General features: G+C 43.6%; 1 protein-coding gene across 6 annotated transcripts in view; it reads right to left on the minus strand.

Moving 5' to 3' along the window:
- Window positions 1-8,298: 8,298 nt before the first annotated feature.
- Window positions 8,299-23,006, minus strand: part of LOC118551455 (IQCJ-SCHIP1 readthrough transcript protein) — a 737,664-nt gene continuing 722,956 nt past the window's right edge. For all 6 annotated transcript variants that reach the window (XM_078069950.1, XM_078069953.1, XM_078069958.1 and 3 more), the window contains 5 exons: window positions 17,813-17,930; window positions 16,650-16,847; window positions 15,603-15,726; window positions 12,907-13,000; window positions 8,299-8,943 (listed from right to left, as the gene is read on the minus strand). In XM_078069950.1, the coding sequence (XP_077926076.1) occupies window positions 8,892-8,943; window positions 12,907-13,000; window positions 15,603-15,726; window positions 16,650-16,847; window positions 17,813-17,930 (586 nt within the window). In that variant the 3' untranslated portion in view covers window positions 8,299-8,891. The remainder of the gene's footprint in view (window positions 8,944-12,906; window positions 13,001-15,602; window positions 15,727-16,649; window positions 16,848-17,812; window positions 17,931-23,006) is intronic.

The following is a 23,006-nucleotide window of genomic DNA, read 5'->3' on the forward strand; positions in this document are numbered from 1 at the left end:
GAGACGATAGACAAAATAGGTTTTCAGGGGCTATAATTGACATTGAGACTTGGTTTTTGCTCCCCTGATCTTCTAAAAAAATGGATTTCTGTCTTTGGCAGCTACCTTCTCCCAGTGGATGCCGCCACTGGGAGAAGATTGAAAGTATTGGTAGTCAGAGAGGGCTAAATAAATATACAGAGATAAATATATAAGTAAAAATAGATAGATGATAATAGAGATATTTATTTGTTTATGATACCTTTCTTGGTTCCTCCAAAGAATTTGAGGCAACTTATAGGGATAATATAGTAAACTAAGAGTCATATTACCCAAGTTCTTATCCAATTTATTATAGGTGGGCTGCAAATGTAGTTCTTTGCTTCCTGGAAGCCAAAGCAAAGGGGGCAACATTATCAGTCAAAAAGTTTACAATGATTGGGCGCCTGGGTGGTTCAGTTGGTTAAGTGTCCAAATCTTGATTTCAGCTCAGGTCATGATCTCAGGGTGGTGGGATCGAGCCCTGTGTTGGGCTTCACACTGGACATGGAGCCTGCTTGAGATTCTTTCTCTCCCTCTGCCTCTGCCCCTCCCCGGTTTGCACGCTCTCATTCTCAAATAAATAAATAAGTAAAGTCTTTTTTAAAAAGTTTGCGATGATCATCAGAGAAACTTGATCATTATTGATTCTGAAACCTGAAAAGGAATATCTCTCTGGCACTCATAAAGTTGTCATTGTGTAAGCTTGTAGTAATATCGTTCTGTCAGTAAACATAATAATACAGTTTGTGGGGATCTTAGAATGGTTTTCAGTGGCGGCTAATATCATATAGCTAAAGCACTGGTTAAGAGAAGTAATGTACTCTGTAACAAATCCAGGATATTTTGCAATCTTGGAAAAGTCTTGCAGAAGCCAGGTTAATCCAACAGTTAGATGAGTATTAGCGTTTATTGAGCTGTGAATCCCTTTAGTCAGGGCATGGGCTCCCCGTCATTCTTAGTGTCTTACACCCAATTTATTTCTGTTACTTGTATTACCAGTCTAGCCCTTAAATGCATTTGCATATATGACTTCTGGAAGAGATGTACATAACCCAGCAGTCCAAGTCCCCCTCCACATTTCTCCACCTGCATATCAGGATACTGTGGTATCTCCGCCCCGCCCCCCCCTTCCTAGCTGCCTCTTATACTAGTTTATCAAATGCCCCTTCCATTCTCCTCCAATCTTCTTTGGGCGAATCATCCCATTCACCCCCTCCTGCTCTTGGCTTCAGGACTGGGAAGGTAAAGCTACCATCTTCCTAAAGACTCAGCACCCCCACTTGCAGCGTGGTGAGACTGATCCATGTTTTTGGATTGTTTGCATGACTGGCCTGGAAACTGAAGCCAAAGGAATTCCCAGTGAAAATGCTTTCATCTTGAGCCAAGAAGCCTGGGTAACTTTGAGTTCGGAATGACCATAGCTGCTTGTCTCGGAAATCTGAAGTAGCCCAAAGATTTGGCTTTCATTTTCTGGTGTGATGTGAAAGCAACACTGCTTGCCTAAGTAATGGGTAGTGGAGGAAAATCCATGCAAACACCTGAAATGAGAGTCATTTGTACGTGAACTCCCTGCTTTCTTTGAAATTCAAGATTCTGAGGATGAGTGAGTGTATTTGGCTCCAGCTAGTAAGTACAAAGACTCCCAAGATGGAGGAAGGCAACTGCAAGGTTTTAAAGAAGTAGCTAACTACCTCAGATGAAAACCAACTGTTGGATGATTTTATCGTCTAAGATTCTTGACAATGAATGTAATTTAGGAAGTGATACACATGTGTGTACTTTTAAAAAGAGGAAGTGGGCATTTAGAATTTTTATTTTAGTGTGTTGGGGAGAGCATTGTTAGTACTATATTGGCACACCAGCTATGCAAATCAGGGGGTTGGGCTGACCATAAAAGAAACAAGAGGGAGAGAGAGAAAATTAGGCTTGAAATGAACTGAGATTTCAAAACCTCGGTGGTTTATCTAGGACTCTTTTTGATAAGGGGCAAATGGACAACAAATTTCAAGTGTAGTCAAAGAGGGCATAATTAAAAACTTTAATTTTTAATTTTTTATTGTTGAATTTGCCCCTGTCCTGCAAACCTCATTCATTTATATTTCCTTAACGATCCTTGCCTGTTTTTGGGGAGGTAGCCCCCAGATCAGCTTGGGAAGTAGAGGAAACTAGAAAGAGGTTGTTTTTTTTTTTAAATTTTATTTTATTGACGTTATGTTAGTCACCATACAATACATCATTAGTTTTTGATGTAGTGATCCACGATTCATTGTTTTTGTATTCGAAAGAGGTTTTTAATTGTTTAGGTATTGCCTACAAAATCCATAAAACCTCAGTTGTTCAGCCCCTCTCAGGCTGCCTTTGGCAAATGCCTTCTAAGCCCCCGCACTCCTGGGGTGGCCCTGGCTCTAAGGCTCACCGGGACCCACTGTGGTGACTGAAGAATGTCCTCACAGGAAATGGCCCCTCCCTGAAAGGCACACTGGGTAGCTCTCCAGCTCTGACTCTCACAGAGGCAACATGCCCAAAAGCACCTGCTTGGCAAATGGGCTCCAGGCACCAAAATGCATTGGAGGAAGTGGAGGTAAGGCCTGGAGTGGAGCTGCCCCCATCAGCAGATGCTGCTGGGGCCCGGGGGTCTCTTACTGAACAGCACTTCTATTCTCCTCAGTCCTCACATTCACCTCTCCTGCCCTTGGCCTCGGGTCCAGGAAGTGAAAGCTCTGTCTCCTTAAGGACCGGCACCCCCACTTGCAGTGTGGGAGACCAGTGTGGGAACTCCGAGAAGCCCCATGTTCTCTTCTACTCCCACTCTTGGTTTAGCCAGAACTGTAGGGAGACGGATTTATTACTCCCATACAAAACGTCCCACGCGTAATTATTCCTCCTGAGGCATGTATTACTTCCCTTAAAAAATTACTTGGCCTGACAGAGTTGCCTGGCACTTCATTCTCACTCTGATTCGCATCTGAGACAATGAAATTTCTTAAAACCAGCCTCCTTAAGCAGAAGGACAAGAGTCCTTCGCATCACTGGAAAGAGGAAATAGATGCTTTGTGATAGATTAGTAAAGTCCTTTCTCCTCCTTGCCTGTGAGAGTCACCACCGTTTTCACCTCGAACCCTCCTATCTAAATTGCTCTTAAGGTGAAGTATGGGCTCCCGGCTGTCTTTGAAATGCCATTCCTAATACGTGGGGATGCTCTGTGACCTAAAAAGCCCCCTCACAAGGTGAGATGACACGTCATTACAGACTGTAATTTCTCCCAAGAACTAAGAGACATCTGGAGCGAAGTAACTTTATGAGGCAGAAAATTAAAGAACTCACTTCCAGCCTCGTCTATGGTCTGCCAGAGTCAGGATACATGCCACTATTCTCTGCAAAGCCTAAAAGCAAATAAGATATTGATTGAATATAAAAGAAGAGAGACTCTAGTAGTAAATAATCACCAAGAAAGTTTGAATGCCTAGTCTGGAGGGTGAGAATAAAATCTCTTTTCCCATAAGTATTGCTTTTCTACTTTGTATTCTTATAGCGTGGTGCAGGGAAGTAGATTGAATAGTTTTTAAACAAAGGCCATGTTATAACCACAAGCAGAATATTGCTCTAGAATAGAGAAAGGTATGAAGAAAATTACGCTATGGCGAAGAATTTCTTACAACCAATTAATTAGTTCTGGTGACTCGTTTCCTACCAAAGCTATTAAATGAAATACCTTTTGGATTCTCATCTTGGAAATTAGGAAGACACTTTCATTTTGCATAGCCAGACCATGAATTCATAAATTATTTAATATAATATTAATTTATACCAACTACTGACTATAAACCTCAATTAAAATATTCTGGAAAACTCATTACCCATCAACCTATCTCATAATGAATGTGTCATATCTTATTTAGAGAAAATAAATGAATGTCAGCGCAAAAGGTAATTGGGTTTTCTGAGCATCAGAATTCAGCTGGGATGGTAATAATCAAAATGTGGTCTTGAGGGTTGTAGAAACCCAAGGCTCTTCCAGATGGACACCGAAGAAGTATCCTGTAGTCACTTGATAAATATTTATTTCTAGCTTCATAAAAAAATATGCTTTCTTGTTTCTGGCATGAATTGTTTGTTCATGACAAATCTCATTTTGGCCCTCTCTGCTTTCTGCCAAATGGCTAGAGAAAAAGAGAGAATGGGGGACAGTATTTCAACCAAACTGAAGAGGTCTATGAATTGAAAAAGCGTGAGTCACTCACTAGAGAAGATCTTCTAGAGGAAAGAGGTGGGTCTCTAGCAGTCATGTGGTATGATCGTTAAGAACACAGGGTTTGTCTTCACAGACCTGGGTTTGTGTTCCAGTTCTTTCTTAAAGCACTGTGGCTGTTCTTGTTTGGACTTGCATTAGTTACAGTAATGCTAGCCATCGTAATAAGGAGATTCGATGCAGTATAATGGCTCAGACATAATCACAGTTCATTTCTCCTGTAACTGCCTGAGGCAAATCCTATAAGCAGCAGGCAGCTGTGCTCACGCAGCGAACGAAGTGACCCAGACTCCTTCCATATTGTGGCTCTGCCACCCTCTAGGTCCTTGGGATTGCAGCTGGTGTAAGGAGAAAGAGAACATGTGAGGAATGCAAACCCCTTCTTAAAAGCCTTGGCTGGAATGAAGACCCCTCACACCCACTAACATCCCATTGGTGAAAATCGATGATGGGTTGCATCTCGACGTAAGGGGATGGTGAGTGGGAAATGTAGTCCCTGTCTGTTCAGCTGCTTGTCAGGAAAAACTCTGTTAACTATGAACATGATGAGGAGGCATACATTTTGGCAGATGGCTGGCTATATCTGCCATAGGGCTGTTTATCAGAGACAATACATTCTGTGGAAGGGAAGTCGCTGGATTGTTGATGAAAAGTTTGGAGAGGTGAAGGACTTAAGAAAGAGTCAACCAGTAATGGGGGAGCAGGCTTGAGAACGGTGAGATTAAACCTGGGTAAAAGTCAGGTCAAGGAGCTCACCTCTCAGCTAAGCGGAGAGGCATCAGACATCAGGAAGACTAGAGTGCCACCAGTTAATGCCACTGTCAAAAGGGTGGGTCCCAATGATCAGAGACTTTCTCTTCCAGGGAAGCCTCCCTCCTTGGTTCTGTGCTGAGGGCTATAGTTACTGGAGTGGCTGAGGCTGGCCTCTACCCTCAAACAGGAAATGGAGAAAATCCTGTATTCAGGAAGCAGATGATGGCCCTTGGAGGCTGTGTAATAGAGAGAGAGACAGTTGTGTCAAGGAAGTGATACCCATGCTCTTTAAAGATGAAATGATGACAGATGAAAATGAGTTGGTGTTTGTCAGAACTTCTCTGCAGAGGCCTCACCTGGTTTTTCCTACCTTAGTTAGCTTTCTGTAATCTGAAGTATCTAAACATGATACCAAGTAACAGTTAAAGAAAAATGAGGTGATCACAGAATGAAAGCACAAGTAGATGTAAGTACATGCATGCTTATTGATTGCATCATTGTTTTTAGTAGAAATCTGGAAAGATCCTTAATGTCTATCATTTAAGAGAATGGCTGAAGGGGATTACTATACAGCTATTAAAAAGAATGGCTTAGATCTGTATATACTGACCTGGAAGGATGTCCATGGATAAAGCAGGTTGCAAAGCCCTGTTTGATGTGATCCCACCTTTGTATAAACAAAGTGAAACACAAAACCCATATGTGTGTATCTGTTTGTGTAAGCATGGGGAAAAGTGTGTAAGAATACATTCCAAGTTTTAACATTGATATTTGGAGGAGGGAGGTGTTAGAGATTGGAGTTTTTAACTTTTTCCTTAAGTATCTGTTTTGTAAGTTAATGATTAATAAACAAGAAAAAAAAGGACCCACAAGGGTGTTTTAAATCTCAGAAACTGATAAAATACAGAATGCTTCCTCCATCCAAACCCTGATCATCTACTTCTCTTTTCAGTAATTATTTATTGAGGATCTACTGGGTGCCAGGTGCTTTCATGGACATTATTTTATTCAAGCTTTAGAATAATCCTGAGAGATCTTATTTACAGGTGATAAAACAAAAGAAAACAGAGCTTTAGTAACTCGCTCAGGGTCAAATCACTGGGAAGATGGTAGTGAGCATTTGTGCCCAGGCCCTCTGGCCCCAGAGCCTGTGTGCTCTTGTCTGGACTTCACGCTCCTAAAATCAGGGAGAGAGGTGGCCCTCTTCCCTATTTCTGAGGTCAGGGAACTGAGCATTCTAACAAAGCCTGGTTAACTAGTAAGGGTCCTAGTTCATGAACAGAAGGGTGACCTAGAGCAGGTCAGAATCCTGTTGGGAATAATCCTAGTCCTTGCTGAAAAACATAAGCAAAAGGACTGGAAAGACCCAATCTTGAAAGAATCCCCTTGGAGGTGAGTCACTTGGTGACAGCCATAGGGGGGCAGAGAAGTACACTGGCTATAATCTTCTTGAGGGTCTCAGGGCAGTGGGAAGAACCGCTCTACTTTTGCAGAGAACCACTTTGCCCTCAGAGGTGTTTTCGGGGGCCCTTGTGTGTGTCAGCTCACTCTCTTCCTTCTCCAGTTAGGAGCTCTCTGGTTATGATCATGCGTTTCCAACAACTGAAGAACTGAGAGGCCGTGGGTTTCTTCAGAACACATTTCCAGCCAGAGAGCATTGTGGAAGACAAAGAAAAAAACTCATTTCTAAGTTTTTGTTGGAATTGGCAATTCTGGCAAGGATTTAAAAAACTAGGATAGTTTCTCTTGGTGGGCTGAGCATTAGTGTCGAGACTCGAGGCTGTGGACAACCCAGGAGGCTTAGGTCACGCTACTGCGCTTCTGTGGGCTCAGGCGTTTTTGTGGCACGCTTCCTGGGTCAGCTCTCTCCAGAAGTTTCAAATTAGTAGGAACGTGTTTTAATTAGACAAAATTGTAGATATTTCAAAAATAGCTAAAAAAGAAGAATGTCTAAGGCAGTGGTTCTCAGTATGAGTATCGAGTTCAGGCCACACCCCGGACCAGTTAAATCAGTATCTGGGGCCAGTGTTTCTACAGTTCCCAGGTGCTTCCACTGAGCGGCTGAAGGTGAGAGCGACTGGCTTACTGACCAATATTCTCACCCAGCTGCCCCAGCAAAGGTCCGGCAGCTGGGCCTGTTCTCAGGGCTGAGGTCACTCCGGGCGATGACTGACAGCTGGTGCAGGACTCCGAACCTCCGAGAGGACCCCTCTTTGGGCCCCACACTTCACTCACTGGTGAGCAGCCTATCCTGCTCAATAGCCAACTCACAAAAGCCAAAATATATTTATGGGCTATAGTATTTTTCCATCCCAAACAAAAATAACTTGATTAAGGCCCATAAAAAATGATTAGTGTTACAACTTTAGGTTACCTATTTTATTAAATAGAAGACTGAAGTTTGGCAACTCTTAATTACTCTTACTTAAAATATCTATCTGGGTATTTTTAAGAAAGGGACAGGTAGACAGTTGTCTAAACTTCTATCTTCATGTTGTGTAAGTGATGAATCACTAAATTCTACACCTGAAACTAAAAATAAAACAAAAATAAACTATCTTCAGATTACATCATGGACCAAATAATGAAACCAGGTGGTCTGTGGGTGGTTCTGGAATGTTGACTGCGCATCTCCGCTTTAGTTTATGATTCTCTAATACCTGCATGGACATTAGCTAATTATTCCATTTTGAAACTCTACTTACTGGGGAAAATCTGTAATCTATTTTAGACTTGGCACGTTTCTTCATGAGACCAAACAGAAGTGGTTAAAATCTGAAACATGGCAACAACTGGCCTCGGGAAAAGAGTAAACGCAGCATCATTTGTTCATGTGGCAAATTTGGTAAATGGAGTTTTGATGTGGTAACAGGCTCTAACAAGACCAGGGGCTTGTAAATGGTAAAGCGCTAACATTCCAGATTGATAACTGAGCACTGACAGAAGTGGTGATGTTGCTGAGGTTGTCCTCTTTGGATCACACACACACTCACACACACACACACACACACACACTCACTCACACACACACTCACACACACTCTCTCCCTCATACACACACACACACACTCTCACATACACTCTCTCTTACACACACACACACACACTCCACACCCTTCACAGTCTTCCTGTCAATTCTCCACATTGCTTTCCTCTGGAGTACTTTATCTTTTTTACTGACAAAAGCTTCACGGTGGGGAGTTCAGTTGAGGGAGTGCGAAGAGGTGAGAAATACAGCCAGTATCAGGCTTGCTAGTGAGCAAAAAGACATATCCTATGAAACAAAGTTTTAATTTTTATTTTACATATTTATACATAAAACTTTCAAGGAACCCTCTGAATCCAACAGAATGTTAATAGCACATCTAAAAATGAACTTCAGGTAGTCAACATTCACAAAATGTTGAAAACTGATTAAAATGTACGTATTACGGAGAGCGACAACTTCACTACGAGGCAGGCATGTATTTTCTGACTTGTAGAGATAGCACCGTCATTTACAGTTCTTCTTTAAAACTACAGTGAAGAATGAAAGTAGTCAGTGGTAAAATACTGCTCCAACTTAAAATCTCTAAACAAATAAAAATAAAGTCAAAACTACCCTCTTTGAGAACCATGACTTGTGATGGTGTCAGTACTGTACATTTTTTGTAACAATATTTTATTAAAATGCCTGATATTTAGTGGCACAGTAAAAAAATTAAAATAAATTAAGAAGCAAAGGCCAGTCACTGGACGTTAAGCTTCAGACATTATCAATGGCTAACACTGATATTCGTTTGTTTCTGCGCCACCTTTAGAAACAGCATTTTTACAACCACGGAAGCAAAAGAAATTCTAGCTTGTCCTCTCGGTCGGATGGCTTCTTTTACTTGGCAGGCATTTTCTCTGCCATGTGTTTCTGCTGACTTTCCGCATGTCTGTAAAATGAATCATACGATCATTTAGTGCCAAGGGGGAAGATTCAAACTGCTTTCTAATCCACAGCTACAACAATCCCCCAAACTGAGGCTCAGAGTTACTCATAGTGAAACCCAGAGAATTAAGTAACAGTACTTAATCCAAATGGCTTTTCCCTCTTTAATTGGTATATTTTATGTACGATTCCATTTATTGAATAAGCCACTAGATTAACCTGAGAATGGTAGATGTCACTACTTTTGAGAAGAAAAAGCACGGTGCTTAAAAAAAAGAGAGAGAAGTATCTGGGAAAATACAGCCAACAAATGTTTCATGTGTTTCCATGTGCCAAGTACTGCTCCTGGTGCTGTGAATTTGGCGGTAAGCAGACACTCAGTTCTTTGGTTTCGTGGCATGTATATTCCAGGGGAGAGGGGCAAAAAGGGAACAGATAGCAAAGAAGGAGATAGCAGATAGAATGTAAGTGCTAAGCAAAAAGTCTAAACAAGGTGTTGTGACAGAAGGGAACCGCATGACTGCTTTATCTAAACATGCACACAGACACAAACATAAGCATTCAAAAGGCTCTTGACAGAAATTAAAGCCAATAATCCAGTTCCCCTCTTACAAAACCTAGTCTTCCTAACAAACTGTGGGTCTCTGGAGATGCCAAGATTTTCCATGTTTGCATACTTCCCCCGCCCCCCACATTCGTCCCAAGGGCATGATCTTGGCAGTGAGAGTAAGCGGTAGAATGGGAGGAGTCTTCTTAGTCATTGAGCCCTATTACGGCCTGTGAGCCCCACATCCAGCCAACCTAGCCACTGGCCAGTGGAGACAGAGGGGGAAGAACGGCCAAGCTGATGACAGCACCTGAATAAGTGCGCTAATTAAACGTTTTCCCAGAGAGTGGGAGGGTTTGACGTCTGCAAAAGACAAATGTTTTGAAGGACAATTTTAGGAATTTATAAATTTGGCAAGAGAAAGCATCTAAGGCTGTGGTTTCCAGCTGTAATCAAAGGCTCAGGGGCAGTTTTTGTGTGCTGCCTAGATTTGGGTAGTCAATGACGTCAAGTTGAACTCACTGGTTTTGTGCAGAATGTCTCCTATCTATGGAATAGGGGAGACAAACCACAAATACTTTCAGAAATAGGGAAGTGACAACAGCGTCCTTGCCACATTCAACAGCCCACAAATAATTGGTGATATTCATTTAACAATAAAGGAACTTGAGAAAAAGAGATCAGCCCTTTATTCCTAAAAAAATATGCCCTTCAGCAGACCCTGTCACGGCCCTGTTTATGTGTATAGAACAGCCTTGATCACTTTCATCAAGTAGCTTATGGGACTCACTTAAATTCAGCTCAAGAAATATTTTGATGCCTACTGAGCTCAGATTCCACTGTAGCTAATTAAATTATAGTTTCTATAGCAGTTTAAAAATCTGTATCCATGTGAGTACACACGCGTGTGCACGTACACATTAGCGAGGGGTTTTTCTGAGCGAGAGGGACAGGACAGGAAATAGTTTCAGAAAATATTGAAAGCTGGGTGTTATTTTGAGACATACATACATACAAGCACGAATTTCATTAGCGTTTTAAACAAAGGAGGGAAAAGGTTTTAGTCCATAAAACTAAAAGGTTCTCATCAACTATTTATATGAAAGTCCTTATTAGCATTTGTTTGACTCAAGCCCCCCCACAAGGACTCCTTTTTTAGCAACAGTCATTACCAAGGACCTGTGCCAGGCGGGCCCCGTCCTGGGCTCTGGGGACACAGCAAAGAATGAAAACGGCGTGGCCTCTGCTTTAGATGGAGGAGGGGGCTGTGTGCAGTGAGTAAGGAGAAACAGCAGACGATTTAACACAATATGATTGGGCTCCACATGGAAGGGATGCCATGTTGCCAGGAACACCGAGAAGGGGGTCCTACCCCAGTCTTGGGGGCTGGGGGGACAGTCAGGGAGCACTTTCCTAAAGGGGTGTTCTTTAAGCCAGTACATCGCAAATTCCGCTCTGCATTGGAATCACCTGGAGAGGTTTAAAAAAATCCGAATGCCCAGGCCACCCCACAGAATCATTAAATCAGGATCTCCGGGGTGGGACCCAGGTGTCAGCAGTTTATAAATCTCTCCAGGCGATTCCAATGTGCGGCTGAAATTGAGAACCACTCATCTGCACTGACACTGGAATGGCAGAATGCCTCATTCTCCACTGGACAGGTGACGGGGACAGGTGAATGGGACTTCCCAGCCGGTCGCTCTCAGCCTTCTGGGATCTGGCTGCAAAATTCTGACCTTGCCACCTTCAGGTATGTTTAAGTACCCTCAGATTCCCCCCATGAGCAAAGGTACAGCTCGTAGCCAGGAAGGGACATAGAAACATCTCCCCACCTGCTCCACTTTAAAGAGTTCCTCTAACAATTGTAAATTAGTAACTCCTCTCCTTTGCACCCCACGGTTCTGCTTGCCCTGTTTCCCATGATCACACCAAACTTAAGGACTAGCTTAACACCCGGAGAGCGGACAGGGGCCTCTCGGCGTCCCCCTGGCGATGAGGAATGCCGGAACTGCTTTGAGGAGCGGAGGAAAGCTCTCTGCTGTCACAGGTAAGTCACAGCGTTTACAAAAGAGCTCACATTGGCTTTAGAAGATGCAAGTTTTGGTCTTAGATTTCACTAGTGATTTCCCATAATCTTAGTATCTATATACAAATCTCTTAGACAAAACAAAAAGGGACGTGTCTTACGGTTGCTGGAGCAGCGCCTGAATACATGGGTAGGGGCAATAATGTTATGTGAGTGTTATTGTGACATTTTAGATACACACGAATGTACTAAGAAGGTCTGAGGCCTTCTGGCTCTTTGTTTTTGTTTTTTGTTAGGGGCGCGGCAATACAATATCCAAAGCATACAACACAGAGTACTGCCCGTAGGTCTTTTTTAAGAAAAAGCCTAGACATAGTTCTATAGCATTTATTTTGCTACCCAAACTATTTTTATAACACTGAATTTAGAAAAATATTTTTTTACCCAGCATTACAATTGAGAAGGGGTCCTGTGGTAGGTTCTAAGTGCATTTTCCCTACATATGTTTTCAAAGCTTCTCTCGGATGGTTCTGGATCGTGTGGTTAATTCCTTATGTTACTGTGACAAGCAGCGTTCTTTCTCTCCTTGGGGAGCCTTCTACTCTCTGAATCCCATTTCTGGGATTAATAGTAATTATTACCTCTTGGTTTAAAGACTTCGTATGTACTGTCTCAGAAAAGGTAGCAAAGTAAATATGAGATCATACGAACGTTCACAGTATTTCATATACTTTATATACTTACGGGGATAGGCTTTTCTACAAAGAAAACTACTAAGAAATGCGAGATCTTGACTGGCCTTAACCTCCTTTCTGTATCCCGGTGGGGCGGGGGAGGCAACATTCTTTCCCTCTGTATAGAGGGGTGCTTGGAGCCAGGCCCAGCTGGAAACTCAAGTCCTGGAGTCTCCTCCCCAGTGAGAGCAATCTGGTGGCACTGGTGTGGTGGAAAGATGCCAGTGTCCCTGCCTTCTGGACATGGCAGGTGCGAGCGAGAGCTGGGTGGCACCCACCGCACGGCTGCTCGTGTGCTGGACGCGTGCCAGCATGGAATGGCTTAGGGCTGACTGCCCAGGGGGACAGTCCTTCAGGAAAAAGTCCTCCTGGGCCAGAACTGCTGACCTGATTTCGGTGGGGGTGTAAGAAATTCGAATGCACTGGGAGGGCGGTTGTGAAAAAGCAACACATTTGTGTGTGTGTGTTTAAGCAATGCATCTGGAAAGGAGTTTTAGGCACTTCCTCTCCATCTCAACAGCTGACACCAGCAGAGATGAGGTGAGTTACTCATGGAAGTAAAGGGAAGGAGTTCTCTAGAGCTTGCTGTTGCCTTAGTTCTTAAACTTCAGAGCCCCCTGGGCTTCTTTCCTTTTTCGGAAAGGGTGAGGCATCACTGACCTGGTCAAGTCCTCGATGTCCACCAGCATGGCGTCTTGCTCTGTGTGCAGCTCGTCTCGGATGAGGAGCAGCTGGACCAGCTCTTCATTCAAGCCTGGAGCAAAGAAAAGGGAGCATTTAAAAAACAGATAAAACTGCGTCTAAGTCACAATGTGCAGCTATACGGACCCATTATACAAGCTACTTTTGCTAAGACTTGGAATTCTTCTATTAGCCTTTCACAAGCCCGGGAGAAGTCCTCAGTTTGAGAACATGACGAGTTTGCATAATTACAGAAGTGTTGGAAGAAAAGGACCACAGTATGAAGGATTTCCAATGACATTCACGTTAAAGTGGGAAATGAAACCGTTACTTGTTAGGGAAATAGCTTGCTAGAAAAAGCAGGGTTTTGTTTTGCACAAATGTGAACAAAAACGTCTGGGCCATGTTAAGTTTTCCACCTTCCGTCTTGAGGATGCTCCCACCCCCGACAGCTGGAGGGACATCCGGCACCAGCAGAGGAGGGGCCTGAGAGATGCTCCAAGGCCTCCTACGGCCCCACAGAAGCAACAGCCCCGGGGCGGGCTGTTCTCAGTAATATCTAAGTCCTATCTCAAGTTATGTGAAAGCCAGATGCGTAAGACCTTGAAATCCCGGATGAGTGCCAAGGAAAAGATTCCTTAGGATTTATGCTGGGAACCAAACACACAGAGAGAGAAACGTTTCTAATCCTCCTGAAACCAGTGCACTGGGTGAATTTAGCTCCTGTTCCTGAAAAACAGGAACAAGCAAGGGGCTCTCTGATTTTTAACCCTTAGATCGAAGCTTCTAGGTCTGGACGCATGGACGCATGGGCCATAGCGTTCATTTAGCAGCAAGAGCTCTGGGCCCAGAAATAAAAGAAAGGAAGGAGGTATTCAGCTAGGTCCTCCTTGGAAATGCTTTTAGAGATCCTGACTTCAAACGATGCATTGATCTACCTTTAGTTCAGACTAGTTTCCAATTTAAAAAAGGGAGGGAAAAAAATCATACGAAGAGGTCTAAATTCATCAACTACTGAAAGGAGCTAGATGATAATTTTAGTATTTAGAAGTCAAAGGAAGATGTTTCAGTGGTAAAATATCAGAAAGCCTTTAGGTCCTTGAAAGAATTATAGTCCTAGTAATTTGCTCTCAACTAAAATTAAAATGTAGTAGAATTAAAAAAAAAAAACCCTGTGAATCTATGGTTTCTTAATTAGAATGTCAAACCCTTTCTCTTGATTTTAAAACAACACTGAACATATTAACTTAACTCTGAATATGCCCAATTCTATTTTTTTCACTATGTTCTCAGGGTAGCTTTTTAAAAAATTAAAAAAAAATCCCAATGGAGTTGCTTTTTATATTAGCACTCAGTAGAGGGCCCACATAGTGCATGGAATTTTTTTTCCCATATGAAGTTTTTCACTTTTTACTCTGGAAATTTTCAAACTGATATAAACGCAAAGAGATTGATTTAATGAATCCCCATGGCCATGCATCCAACCAGCTTCAAAAATGATCAACTCATGGCCAATCTTGATGCATCTATCTCCCCTTCTCCTACCAGATTATTTTAAAGTAAATTTCAGATATTGTATCATTTCATCTGTAAATATTTCAGTATGTATCTTTAAAGACAGGGCTCTTTTTTTTTTTTTTTTAAAGTTAACATACCCACAATACCTCCATCATACCTAAACAAATAAATAAATCTTTTTTTTTTTCAGAGAGAGCTTGTCAGTTGGGGAAGGTGGGGAAGGACAGAGGGAGAGGGAAAGAGAGAATCTCAAGCAGACTCCATGCATGGAGCCTGACGTGGGGCTCTATCTCATGACCCTGATGTCATAACCTGAGCTGAAATCAAGAGTGAGCCACTCAGGTGCCCCATAAATAAATCATTAATAAAACATTCAGTCCGTGTACAAATTCCTTGGTTGGCTCTTAAGTGCTTTTTTATAGTTAGTTTGTGTGAATGCATTTGGTTGGCGTGTCTCTTAGGTGGTTTTTAACCTGTAAATTTTATAGAATCGTATGTTCCCAAGGTTGGAGGGCACATGGTTTCCGTTGGACTAACCACACTGCCCAAGTGAGCATTTTCTATGTTCTCTCTCTCATCAGGCCGAGCAACTGACTGCCCTTTTCTGCACAACCAGCCACCTCAAGGGAGTGCTACTCATCTGCCACCTACTTGGCACACTTCTCTGAGAGGCCCTTCTTTATTCTGGGGAGAAAAAGGCCCATAATTTGTCATCCTGTAATTGTCACATGCTGCTCATACATATTTTCCCCACCTGGAGTCCCCACAAAGTAAGCTTAATCTGACTGATGAGCTAAAATGAAGAGATACACAAGTAAAGTTGAGGGTATAATTGCATAATTAATGAAGTGTAACTACCAAATTGTAGTCTAGAAACACATGTTGCGAGCCAAATACACACCAGCCACTGTGCTAGGTGCTGGGGGTTTGAGATGAATAAAAAGGACCTATCACCTCTGCGAACCTTGAATAATTCTTGAACTTTCTGAACATTTTACGGTAAAAAAACCAAAAACAGAGCCTTGTGATTCTCTTCCTTCTCTTGCAGCACGCAGGAGGAACCCAAGGAAATGGACAAAGGAAGTGAATCAAGGAGGTAGTACTATCCCACGATATTTCACACTTGACACCCCATTTTCAAGCACCCGCACACTTACTTTCTATCTGGGAATGGAGATCATTGACTATCACTTGTAGCTGCCCGAGAGTCATGTCCCGCAGGTCGGTGGGCTTTAAACTTCTTTTCATCAGGCATTCGCTTATGTGAGGCATGTGTGGTAGCTGAAGATGCAGAGGGAAGAAATGGAGGTGTGACCCGAGCAGCCAGTGCACTGAGCACAAGACCCACTTTTCTCCTGACAGACCCGCTCTCACCCACTTCCGTTCAGGTTCTGCGCTCCACAGCTTTCCCAGTCTGAGCTTCCCAGCGCGAGCTCCCTGCCCCCCAGCCCCATACACCATGTTGTCCAAAGCTCTACTGGCATCAAAATGCTACACTACTCAGATCAAAAGCTATCTGACTGGTCATGAACACAGGCTGTGACAACCGTGAGTCAGTGATCATGTCCACAAATGAATGACTAGGGAGCTCCACGAATACCAATGACACGGATAAAATTAATAATATCCGCTCTTTATGAGTTTGCACCATGTTACAAGCACTGTGCTGTGTGCTTTGGATGCTTTGTTCACTGACTTCTCACAATTGTGCTCTCACAAAGGTGTTATTATTCCCATTTGATAGATGACACAACCGAGACTTCAGTAACTTGCCCAGAGCCCCGCGGCAAGTTAACGGCCGTGCTGGATTTCAAAGCCCAGGGCCCTTATCCACCATGCCATACTGTCTTCCCTGAAAGGTGGGAACGACAGCCAAGGCGATAGTGAATTTACCACAACCAGTAGGTTCTAAACTGATACTGCTTTAATGACACTAAAATATTCCCCTGACAGCTAATACCACCTCTAAGAAATACAGTAGATATGAATCAAAAACAGTTTACTTTCGTGTAATCTCTTATGTATCTTTCAGTGATACAGTAGGAAGGAAAAGGAAACAAACTTAAATATTTCTCAATGACAGTACTTTTTACAAACTGCCTTGTAGAAACCCAAGTTTGCATAACTCTGGGAAAGAACTGGGACCACGTCAACCATTTGCAGCCACCAAAACATTCTCTGGCGTTTCAGTGTCTACTGCTTACGAGATCAGCGACGGGAGACTTTTTCCTGTTCTGTTTTTCCACTTCTACTTGCATTTTGGCCATTGGTTTGGCCATGGCGAGGGCCATTTTGGCTTCGGCTTGCAATTTCTTTTGCCTTGTGAGGAAATCCATGTCATCCAGGGATTCGGATTCCTCTTCAGTAGTGTCTCTATCAGAATAGGAAGAACTCTGTTTGCTCTGTGAAGGAAAAAAGAGCAGGCCTGAGCTTTCTGTGTCAGGCGCCATCTTTGGAGATGGGCTACAGCAGTCCCTGGGACCTCCCAGAGTGGCTGAGAGAGAGTCCCCTCCAACAACGCGACTCGCCACCTGATTTGGTCTGTACAAATCTCAAATAACATTAAAGCAGATGGTTTCTTTCCTCAGTGCCAAGAACAGACTCTGATTTTAGCAGAGTCACATAACAATAGGGAGAATCTACTTATGACAATAAACTCGAGAGGTCCCTTTGATTCTTGGTCTCAAAACTTTCCTGAAGGGATCAGACACAGCAAAATATTTAACCCAGAGCTAAGGCAGTGTGTTCTCTGGAGTGGACAGGATCTCAGGCGTCCAATGGAGTTCTGACCTTGCCCTGCACTCATGGACCAACACAGTTTCCCGCTGGTTGGTCTTTGGTAAGAAAGGTGATAAAGACTTCACAGAGAGTAAAGGATTCCAGCAATTAGCAGCCTGGATCATTAAGTCATCCTTTGTAGTATGTGTGCAAGGAATGAGTAAGGAATGTTTTATGCACATTATCTTGCTGGTTTCTCTGAGCAACGTCTCTGCGTGCTAGCGCTCCCATCCTCACCTGGATCCCTGCCGCTGCCTTTTAAAATGTGTCCCACTGCCGGTCTGCACTTAATATTTCTAAGCCCAATGGAGAAGGACTGGCATCTAGCATAATTTTCTGGGGGCATATGTGATTTCTCTCATGGCTTAATGTGAAAGTAGTTGCTAACTTTAACAGAGCTTATGTCTCCTTGTTGTATCACAGCTTTGATTCTTCATTGCCAAATTTTAGGAGCACGCTATGTCAAGAAATGGCACGAGACGTTCCTTTTTTAATCTCTGCCATGTTTTTTTCCTGACTAACAGCAACAAAAAAGAAGCTAGGTGACCAGGAAAGCACACACACAGGGCTTTGGTGGCTTTGGACTCACCATGGGAGACAAGGGGGTGTCCAAGCTGGTTTCAGTCTTACTGTCATCAGCATCGCTGTCCTTATCACTGCCGCTGTCGTTGACGAAGCATATCTGCAGGTTCATCCCACTCTGCAGCCTGCGTGGAAGCAGACAGGACACCAATCCTGCTCAGCTATTTGTTATCTGGGGACACGCGTTACAACTGTCTGGCTTTGGTAACAGAAAGCAGGTTTAGGTGTTCTTCGCGTGGAGAAGTGGGTGACCAGTATCACTCCCAACTTACAAATGAGAACTTTTACTAAAGGACAATGATGATAACTTAATGAGTTCATAAGCTGATAAATGATAACTTTTGCTAATATTATTTTTTTTCACACCAATTTCATGTTAAGTGAAAGATAATTTAAGGCCACATATAATAGCCCCCGGCACAATACCAAACACATGGTGGGTGCATAATAAAAACGTGTGGAGTCACTGAGTTTACATTCCTGTTGATAAAGATGAATGGGCTCCTCAGCCTGCTGTCATCTAGTGTCCTGTCCCATGGGGACAATCCAAAGAAGTGCACCAGAGCCAGCCTCCCAGGGCCACGGCTCTCTGAAGAAAGAATCCTTTTTTCCCTCCCCCAAATAGACAGAATAGGGCTGTCTGAAGGAAAACTATGCTTTGAGTAAGCTGCCAAAAGCCACCCAAGGGAGCTCATTTATGTCATTAAAAAAATACACCACAGGTTCACCGTAGAGAAACTTAAGGAAACCCTGAGCCCAGTCAGAAGGGCCCAGCCTTGCAACCCAGCAGAGCGCCTGGAGCACAAGAGCCTCCGAGGTGGAGACTTCTCCGGAGCTCATGATGTCTGTGGTGAATCCTGTTGCTCCACGAGAGAGGCTGCTGGAGAGGTGACCACAGACAGTCGCCCAGCGGTGTGTCCGTTCCACACGAGGGCGGACCCCAGATACAACTTCTGTCCTAACCTTTTTTTGAAATTGAACACATTTCCATACTGTTTGGCTATGAAGAGTTTTCAAAGAAGTAATTTTCCAAGCATCCCTGGTAGTCCCACTGTGTGTGTCAGGGTAGAAGAAAAGGCAAAGGAAGCTCCTCAGCAGCGAGGGATCATAAGGAGACTTGTCTAAGCCAGGTTTAGGAAGCCGACAGTGAACTGCTCTGGCATTATTACTGTCACAGGGAGGAATGCAAAGAGCAACTCGTCTGATAGTTGACATTAGTATCTTTTTTTATTCCAATGGGCAGGGATGCTTTGTAAAAATTGTTCAGATGACTCACGTAAAGTGATTCTTTGACAACGATAGGGAACCTGGGAAAAGAAAATCTACCGATTTAACACAGGCACCGTCACTGTTACGTGTATGTACTGCCACCTATCGGTAACTTCTGGAATTACTGAAAATCCAGTAAGGAAAGGCAACCTTCCCCTGAGCAGACAAGGAGCCAGGCCCTCGCCAGGCCTGGAAGGCACACGTTCTGCTGTGGTCAGCTCAGGATGCCTGGGGTCCGTCGGACTTAGGTTCTGAATCCTCACTTCTTTCTCTGGGCCCATTACTTAACCTCTATGAACCTCAGTTTCCTTATCAGTAAAATGGGGTGAATAATTCCATGTTTTGTTGGAAGGATGAAATTAGTTCAGCGCTAGGCCAAGGGTAAGTATTCTGTACATATTCATAGTCCTCCTTTTTCTACTTTCTGAAAGCCCAAAGGAATACAGAATTTTAAAGGTGATGCGGCTTTGTAAAGGGACCTCTAAAGTCACTTACTTGAAGACCTCGCCTGGCCTTGAGTAGCTCTGACAGTATTCTCAAGCTGTCTTAAACTATTCGGCAGTTTGGGCTTCTACTGAGCTGGAATTTATTGCCTTTTAATTTTTTTCCATTGGAGTTTTTTTTTCCCCTGGAGAAATCTAATATGTTCAGGTTACCCTATGATCCCACATAATTAAGTTTTAAAATTAATTATCTGTAGTTTGTCAACCACCCCCTCCAATCAACCCATTTTTAATTTAAAACTCAAGATATATGGATTAGGAAATAGTGGGAAGTAAAACTGCAAATTAAACAAAACACATTAAAAGCATATTTTAAAATTAAAAAGGCATTTTAAATTAAACTTAATTTGAATCTAGGAATATGTAACATTTTCTATTTACTGAACTGCTAAAGTCTTGAAAAGAAGTGTCTGGCCACTGGGTGCACAGATTATAAAAAAATATAATAACCCATGATACCATTACAAAATAAGGTTTAAAACATCCGGGGATATATATTTTCATTCTGAAGAAAGTCTGATCATAAATTCTGTCATTCTGCCCCCAACTGACCTTTGTGCTAAGGATCAACGCAGACCTCAATCAACCAAACCATACAGCATTTCTAACTCAGGAAAGGCAAAGGAAAAAAAAAAGGGGAAAGATTTAGTAGTCAGAATGAAATGAAAAAACACCTCAGGTAGAAATTCAGAAAATCGCCTTAGTACCACATTATCACCGTGGGAAACTGAACAGAGCTTCTTACGGGGTGAGACTTATAATTCCTTACAGCAGTAATCACCAAGAATGTTACTCTCAGGAAAAGGAAATTATATGACATAACAGCTAATGGTTCAGAGGGGATTTTAGTAAAGACATCTTAAAATGGACTCAGGTTTCAAGAAGGATTTGTTTGCCTTTAGCCTTTAAGCAGGTTTTAAGATGAAGACGGCTTTGGGGAAACTCAATCGCAGTCCGGCTGGGGGGTGAGTGGGGCCACCTGGTGCTCTCGAAGGCCTCTGTGTCACAGGGTCAAGCAATGATAACCCCTGTTCTGCCTCCCCCCCTCCCTACCCTGGGGGGAAGCACGGCTGCTCTGAGGCTCACTCCTGCAACCTGGAGTCCCCGGCCTCGGTCCCGCACACTGCGGTGCACCCGGCCTCACTTAGACCCAGGCTACACAGTCTTGCCAGATCCATGCTGCCAGGGGTCTAATTTGCCTGGATCTCTCAAGCAACGTCAGAGGTGAAAACGAAACATGATCCTCATCTTTTAATTAGCGATATAATTTAAGGTATCCAAGTCAAGGTTGCTTGATGTTTCGAGCAGCATTTAGCAGAGTGTTGCACGCAAAAGGCTGCCTGCCATCTGCCTTGCCTGTCGATATTAGAGCTGGAAGGTCTGTGTCCTGGTCATCCCGGAAACCTCTTCCCCTTATGAACCGCGAGGCAGTGAAAAAGCACACTGCAGCCCGGAGTTACTGACAGGGAGCCCCGGGACCCGGACAGAGGGTGTTCCGGCTGGACAACGCTCACAAATATGAAGACACAAAGACTGTGTCTTCTGGGCATCTCAGCGTGAGTGGAAGGGGCTTCCTTAGTGACAGCGCCTGCTCACCAGCAGCAGGAAGGCATTTAGTCGGGAGGGCGTTCAGCACAAACATCTGCTGGCTTTTAGGGCGAGGAAGACCTTTTTTTGTAAAACGCCTGTGCTGACTTCCAACTACCATTGCCGGGGATATTATTAAAATACGCACAACGCCAAGAGGATGGCAGAGGTGAAAGGTTTTGAACTACCAAGAGGACGGTATCTCAAAAACCTAGCCAAGTGATAATATAATCTGGTATATAGATAATATTTTTTTCAAAATACAAGGGCAAGACCAGTTTATTCCCGGAGGAGACTGATGATCCTAAAGTCTGCTGTGATTCCTAGTAGGGCGGTAGCCACTGTGAATCTGGCCTTTGTCCTTGGCCGTGGTTTGAGGTGACTGGGACTGGGCTGTTGTGAGGCCCGTTCTGAACCCCAGAGCTACTTGGTGTTTTCTGATTTTAGAAATAGCAGTGTCCCAGCACCAGCTTAGACCGCCGGTGTCTACACAGAAACGTTTAAGATTCTGTGGTTTTTACCCCCTACACCATCCCTTAGTTAACTTCACTTGAACTGTTGCACTGAATTTGAGTTTAAAATGATGTTCGCTCGTATTGCCTTGTTAGGCTGTAAAACCACCTGTGGGTAACAGGCAAGGTAAGAGCTAGTTACTCAGAGACGTCAAAAAAGTTCCCCAGACCCGTAACAGCCTGCTTTGTAAAAATGGTCCCGATTCTCCCCTCCCTGCACCTGCCCCCTCTGTAATGTGACCTTGCAGCTTCTCCCCTCAAGGGCTGGAGTCTATTTCCCTCCCCCCGGGCTGGCTTCTGACATGTCTTGCCAACAGGATGCACACGAAGTACCAGTGTTCCGGTGCCAAGTCTCCCCCTCAGGACAAGTCCAGGCTCGCCTGCTGGCAGATGAGTGACTTCCTAGCACCGAGCTCCATCAGCAGTTGTCCCCACTGAAGCCCCGAATGCCCGAGAGAGCTCGGCCAAGGGCGGTAAAGGCCCCTGACCCACTTGCAGCGGACTGCAGACGCGAGTAAGCCCACAGGAGCCCATCTCTGATAGAACTGCTCGGCCAACCTAGAGGCTCCTAAACAGAAATCAATGTTTATTACTGTATGCCGCTGATACGGCTGTTTTTGGATTAGACATCATCATTGTGGTGACAGGTAACTGGTACAAAGTCACAAAGAAGAGACTACAGGCTGAACCTCTGGCTTTTGAATCCAGGGCCCTTCCCCCCATACTACACTGAACCTCAGGTCTGGGTTTATTAGCTCTTGCCCGTGTGTCTGCTAATAGAATCTTAGGGGGCTTATACCTCCTGCAGTTGCTTATACTTCTAAGGTAATTGTTTGGTTTTCCTCAAGAAGCGGACCGAGAAGGAACTACCCATATGCTTATGGTTTCAAACATGCCTTGCTCATTTTCTATCCACAACCAGAGTGGCTGTGGGAGCCACTGGCCCTGCTCTATCATTTGTTGCTCAATATCCCCAACTAGTTTGTGGCTGGGCCATTAAAATATGTTATTTCCATGTATTTTAATGGATCTTTGATGCATTATTCAAAGACTTTATGCACAATAATCACCCATATTTTTATAATATATCTTTTTTTGTTTCATGAAACCTTCAAAGGAGAAGGAATATAAAATGTGGGTTGTAATTACCTAAGGGTAGCTGTAAACGCATTTCATCTTTCTAAGGATGTGTTGTGAAGAAAGAATGCGAGAACAATTGTGGTTTGGGTGAGCTCCCGATGTCCTGAATGTGTGATGGGTCCCTGCGGGGTGTGCTGAGGTGGGTTAAAATGAGGTGTTGCTACTCCTTTGATAAAAGACTTTTCCCATC

Source organism: Halichoerus grypus, chromosome 1, assembly GCF_964656455.1.
Source record: "Halichoerus grypus chromosome 1, mHalGry1.hap1.1, whole genome shotgun sequence".
In the NCBI taxonomy this organism is placed as follows: domain Eukaryota; kingdom Metazoa; phylum Chordata; class Mammalia; order Carnivora; family Phocidae; genus Halichoerus; species Halichoerus grypus.